The sequence below is a fragment of the Lithobates pipiens genome, unplaced genomic scaffold, assembly GCF_037356315.1.
Source record: "Lithobates pipiens isolate NorthernLeopardFrog02 unplaced genomic scaffold, aLitPip1_a1.2 Scaffold_22, whole genome shotgun sequence".
Lineage (NCBI taxonomy): Eukaryota > Metazoa > Chordata > Amphibia > Anura > Ranidae > Lithobates > Lithobates pipiens.
This window is the reverse complement of record NW_027507784.1, coordinates 3,530,816-3,536,126: the sequence shown is the minus strand read 5'-3', so window position 1 is coordinate 3,536,126 and position 5,311 is coordinate 3,530,816. Positions and strand designations below refer to the sequence as shown.

Sequence of the window (5,311 nt, the reverse complement as noted above, 5' to 3'; positions counted from 1 at the left end):
ATAGCAAATTTTTTCATTTCACTATTTGGATTTTAAGTTTGAAAGCGCCGCATATTTTAGAATATTGAACTTGCATATTAGCCTTTAAAATTTGCACTTTTGATTTCTCACATTCGAGTCCCACAGACTTTAACAGGGTTTGAAAGTTTGCACAAACTATTGGGCCGTTCGCATGTTCTGGATACGAACTGAACTGGGGGGGGGGGTGTTCGGCTCATCCCTAGTCATAGTACTGAGTGTATATAATAGTCAATAAGAGACAGACAGCTGCCAGTCCCGAAGTGGTTAATCGTTTCAGTATAATGGAAATGAGTCAGAGATTGTATTACACGGGTTGCTCCGTGCTTTACATGTCGGCATTGCAATGAAATCCATCACATTTATGCAAAGTCAATCATGAGACGGATCTCTGAAGGCTTTTTCCATAATTCCAACTCTAATTATATCATTCTGTCTGCTATCACTGGACGTGTCCCGTCATCTCTGTCCGGAGATCACACCAAACCTCAGCATGATGTCTCTGGACTCCATATCTATTTTGATCTCTTCAGTCTTGGGACTCGGCTTGGCAATCCCTTCTAACACTTGTATTGTGATGGGTAACCTGGACATCATCAGAAAGAAAGGGAAGTTGAGTCCCACCGATGTGATCTTTCTGGCTAAGGGGATTGTGAATCTTCTCCTCCAGTGTGTGCTGAGCCTACAGGGAATGACCTTTGTCTTGTGTCCGTCATTCTTTTATGTTACAAAAGTGCGTGGATTTATGAACACATCAATTTACTTCCTAACCTATTACAACTTCTGGTTGACCTTCTGGCTCTCGGCTCATTACTGTACCACCATCACCAATCTCAGCTATGGGTTCTTCATCTGGTTAAAGAGAATTGTGTCCAATTTGCTGAGTCACCTTCTATTCCTGACAGCACTTGGGGTGTTCAGTGTGAGTGTCTTGTGGTTCTGGGCTATCAATGAAGAAAGAACCCCATCTTCTGAGAACAGTACAGAATCCTCTGGTAACAGGTTCCATTTTAATCTTTTATATGTTGTGCCTTCAAACACCGTAGGCTGCATCCTTCCATTCTGCCTTAGTCTTCTGTGCCTGGTCCTCACTTCCTCCTTTCTGCTCAGACACGTCTGGAGGGTGAAGAATAACGACTCTGGATCAACACGTCCAAATCTTCAGGCTCATGTCACTGCACTGAGGACAATCTTCTTCTTACTTCTCATCTTCACATTCTTCTGCGGGTATCAGGTGCTTCTGTTTCTTGAAAATTCCTCACTGTTTATAATAATTTGGAACTCACGATTATTATCTCCATCGGTGGAGGCCGCCATCATCTTCCAGGCCAGCAACAAGCTGAGAAGGACCATTCTGAGAAGATTCTGGACCAGAAGCTGGAGGAACACAGAGACTTAAAATGTAGAGGATCCTTAGCATGATTGTCTAAATATATATTATAACCTTTAGTCTTAGTGTGAAAGTGATGTCCAAAGCTCCCAATTGTCCCTGATTTTGAGGGACTGTCCTTGATTTGGAACAAAGCTCCTCTGTCCCTCTTTCCATCTTTATTTGTCCCTCATTTTGGTCTGACCTGTACAGTTGTATATAAAATGCACCTTTTAGCTTTCAAAAAGTGTTTCCCAGTGCTAAACCTTTCATCTGATTCCTAAATTTCTGCATTTGTAAACTTCAAAAGTCAATATAAAGAAATAGTAGTGGTAAAAAAAAAACACTTCTGGGTTTAACTAATCATTTTTTTTGTATAATTCTCCTTTAAAAGGGGCGTGGCAGAAGGTGTGTCCTATGCCTACATACTTTTTCTAATAGGTGTCCCTCATTCTCATCTCAAAAAGTTGGGAGGTATGGGTGTCTGTAGATCGATGCCCTTGCTATAGGTGTAGACCATTTACTCCCGTAGCCTGACTGAAATACTCCCAGGACGTTGCTAGAACTGTGCTAAGTGAGGCCTAGTTGTTTACTGCTCACCTCCACCAACAAAGGAGTGAGTTCTTTCTTTGTTTTAACCCCCTCACATACTCTTTCTCTTCATTGATGCAATAGCTCTGAGCTTAGCATATGAGAACTTGTTGCTGTGATATTGGAGGTGAACAGAAATTACGCCTCACTTAGCAATGTTTTAGAAACATCCTGGGAGTATTCCAGCCAGGCCTCGGAATTTTGTAAATGGCCTACGCCTATAACAAGAGCAATATTCAACTTTAGTCAGAGCTGCACAGTTTTTTTTATTTTTTATCTACAGACATCCCTTACCTGCGTAGGACATTTATTGGTAATTTTATGGGGAAATCTTCCAATGGCCAAAACTGTTCTGTGAACGAAACAAGAAGCGCAAACCTGAGTGTAGTATTTAAATGAACAATTTATTCCAAAGGATTAAAAACACTCACTTGGACTTATGGACCCCCCCCCACCTGATAATAGTTGTGCCACCCCAATGATTTGTATAGAATATTATTATTTTTAGTATTTAACCACTTCAGCCCCAGAAGGATTTACCCCCTTCCTGACCAGAGCACTTTTTGCGATATGGCACTGCTTTGCTTTAACTGACAATTGCGCGGTCGAGCGACATCATGCCTGGGGGGTGTCTATAGTATGCCTGTAAAACAGTCCCTGCACAAATAATCGTGGCTGTAATGAATTGTTGGGTCTCTGCAATATAAATGAAACTCATTGAAAAAAAAATAAAAAAAACAATGGCGTGGTGCCCCCCCCCCCCCCCAAATCCATACCAGGCCCTTCAGGTCTGGTATGGATTTTAAGGGGAACCCTGTGCCAATTTAAAAAAAAAAAATTGAGTAGATTCCCCACCCGAAATTCACACCAGACCCTTTAGGTCTGGTATGGATTTTAAGGGGAACCCTGTGCCAAAATGTAAAAAAAAATTACATTGGGGCCCCCCCAAAATACATACCAGACCCTTATCTGAGCATACAACCTAACTGGCTGCAGGAAAGAGAGTGCTCCCCCTCCTTCAACATGGGGAGGGTGCTTTGGGGTAGCACCCCACAGCACCTTGTCCCCATGTTGATGGGGACAAGGGCCTCATCCCCACAACTCTTGCCCTGTGGTTGTGGGGGGTCTGCGTGCAGAGGGAAAACCCAGATTCCCGCTCCCCCCTATGTGAATAGATAATGGGGTACATTGTACCCCTACCATGTCACAAAAAAAGTGTCAAAAATGGTAAAAAAAGACAAGAGACAGCTTGTGAAAAGACCTTCATTAAAAAATAAAAATGTCCAGCGATGTAAATTCACACCGCCCGACGGATCGAAAAAGAGAAAAACAAACAAAGTTGCAACATTTCCGCCTCCTTGGGATGCTTCTTCTGGGTGGCAGCTGTTACATAGCTGAAGGAGGGGGCCCCATACGGTGACCTAAACGGGTGAACTGTTGCGGCTTTTTTTTCCTTTTTTTTCGGCTAGTCGGCGGTGTAATAGACAATAAATGGACATCGCTGGACATTTTTATTTTTTTTATCTTTTAATAAAGGACTTGTCCGAAGCTGTCTCTTGTCTTTTTTACCATTATTGACACTTTTTTGTGAAATAGTAGGGGTAGATTTGTACCCCATTACCAATTTACATGGGGTGGGGCAGGATCTGGGGATCCCCTTGTTAAAAGGGGCTTCCAGATTCCGATAAGCCCCCACCCGTAGACCCCCACAACCACCAGGCAAGGGTTGTGGGGATGAGGCCCTTGTCCCTATCAACATGAGGACAAGGTGCTTTGGTATCAGACCCCAAAGCCCCCTCCCCATGTTGAGGGCATGTGGCCTGGTACAGTTCAGAAGGGGGGGGCGCTCTCTCATCCCCCCTCTTTTCCTGCGACCTTCCAGGTTGCATGCTCAGATAAGGGTCTGGTATAGAGTTTGGGGGGACCCCGGCGTAATTAAAAAAAAAAAATTGGCACAGAGTTCCCCTTAAAATCCATACCAGACCTGAAGGGTCTGGTGTGAATTTTGGGTGGTGACCCCTACGCCATTTTTTAAAAAATTTGGCACAGGGTTCCCCTTAATTTTCATATCAGACCTCTGGTATGGATTTTGGGGGGGATCCCTACGCCATTGTTTTTTTAAATTTTTGGTTCAGTTTTCTCCTTAGTATTCATACCAGACCCAAAAGGCCTGGTAATGGACTGGGCGGGGGAACCCAACCCATGTCCTTTTTTTTTCAATGAGTTTTATCTATATTGCCGAGACCCAACAATTCTTTGCAGCCGCGATCAGTTTTAAATTACTTTTTTTCCTTTAGAAATGTCAATTTGATCTCGGACTCTTCTAAACACAGGAAAAATGTGCCACTTTACAGGCATACTATAGACACCCCCCAGGCACGATATTTAAAGGAATATTTCATTTTTATTTTTTTAAGCATTAAAATAAAAATACTGCTCCTGAAAAAACTGCATTTTTGAAAACTTTTTTTTTGCATTGATACATGTCCCGTGGTGCAGAACCCAGGTCCCCAAACACTTTTTATGATAATAACTTGCATATAAGCCTTAAAAATTTGCACTTTTGATTTTTCATGTTAGTGTCCCATAGACTTTAATGGTGTTCGTGTGTTCTTACAAATTTTTTGCCTCTTCGGATGTTCTGGTGCAAACTGATCCAGGGGGTGTTCAGCTCATCCTTATTTACCATACCATGTCTAATAAACCAGCCTCCCTAGCCTCCTCAATGATTAGATTTGGGTTCCTCCTTCAGTAAGTCCGTATTTACCTCCTCCCTTTCTTATCTGAAGTCCAGACAAAAGAAGAAATAGTCCTGGGCTGCCCACAGCAGCACACATACATCCTATAGAACTGAACAGGACGAATCTCCTACTCTTTGGGCATTCCCCATTCAAGCCTATGGGAAGTTAGTGCTCATCATTGGACAGAGACCACAATATGGTTGCCACCTCATCCCTTTAAACCCGAACACAAATTACACAGGTTCTGTGGCTGATTGAGGTGCTAATTAAACTCACTTGGTGCCTTATCTGCATTTAATTAGCCTCAGAACCCATGTAATTCAAAGGTGTTTGGGTTTAAAGGGATGAGGTGGCAACTCTAGACCACAACCGTCAAAGAAGGACCTATTGAGAACCCGCTGCAGGTGGGGAATCGTCTAGATGTTGAGGGTGGGAAATTTTTGACATAAATAATTACATTGTTAATCAGGCTGAAAAAATTTCAACTAATAGAAAGATATCAACAATAAAATTAGAAATCTTCTTATATATGGCCCTACATCCACTGACAGGACCTGGATCACCTCGTGTTGGCACTGTTCTTCCAATAGCG

General features: G+C 42.6%; 1 protein-coding gene across 1 annotated transcript; it reads left to right on the top strand.

The window, feature by feature from the left end:
- Nucleotides 1-511: 511 nt before the first annotated feature.
- LOC143925228 (taste receptor type 2 member 40-like) lies at nt 512-1,417 on the top strand. The gene has a single exon (XM_077449823.1). The coding sequence runs from the start codon at nt 512-514 to the stop codon at nt 1,415-1,417; it is 906 nt and encodes a 301-aa protein (XP_077305949.1).
- Nucleotides 1,418-5,311: the final 3,894 nt, after the last annotated feature.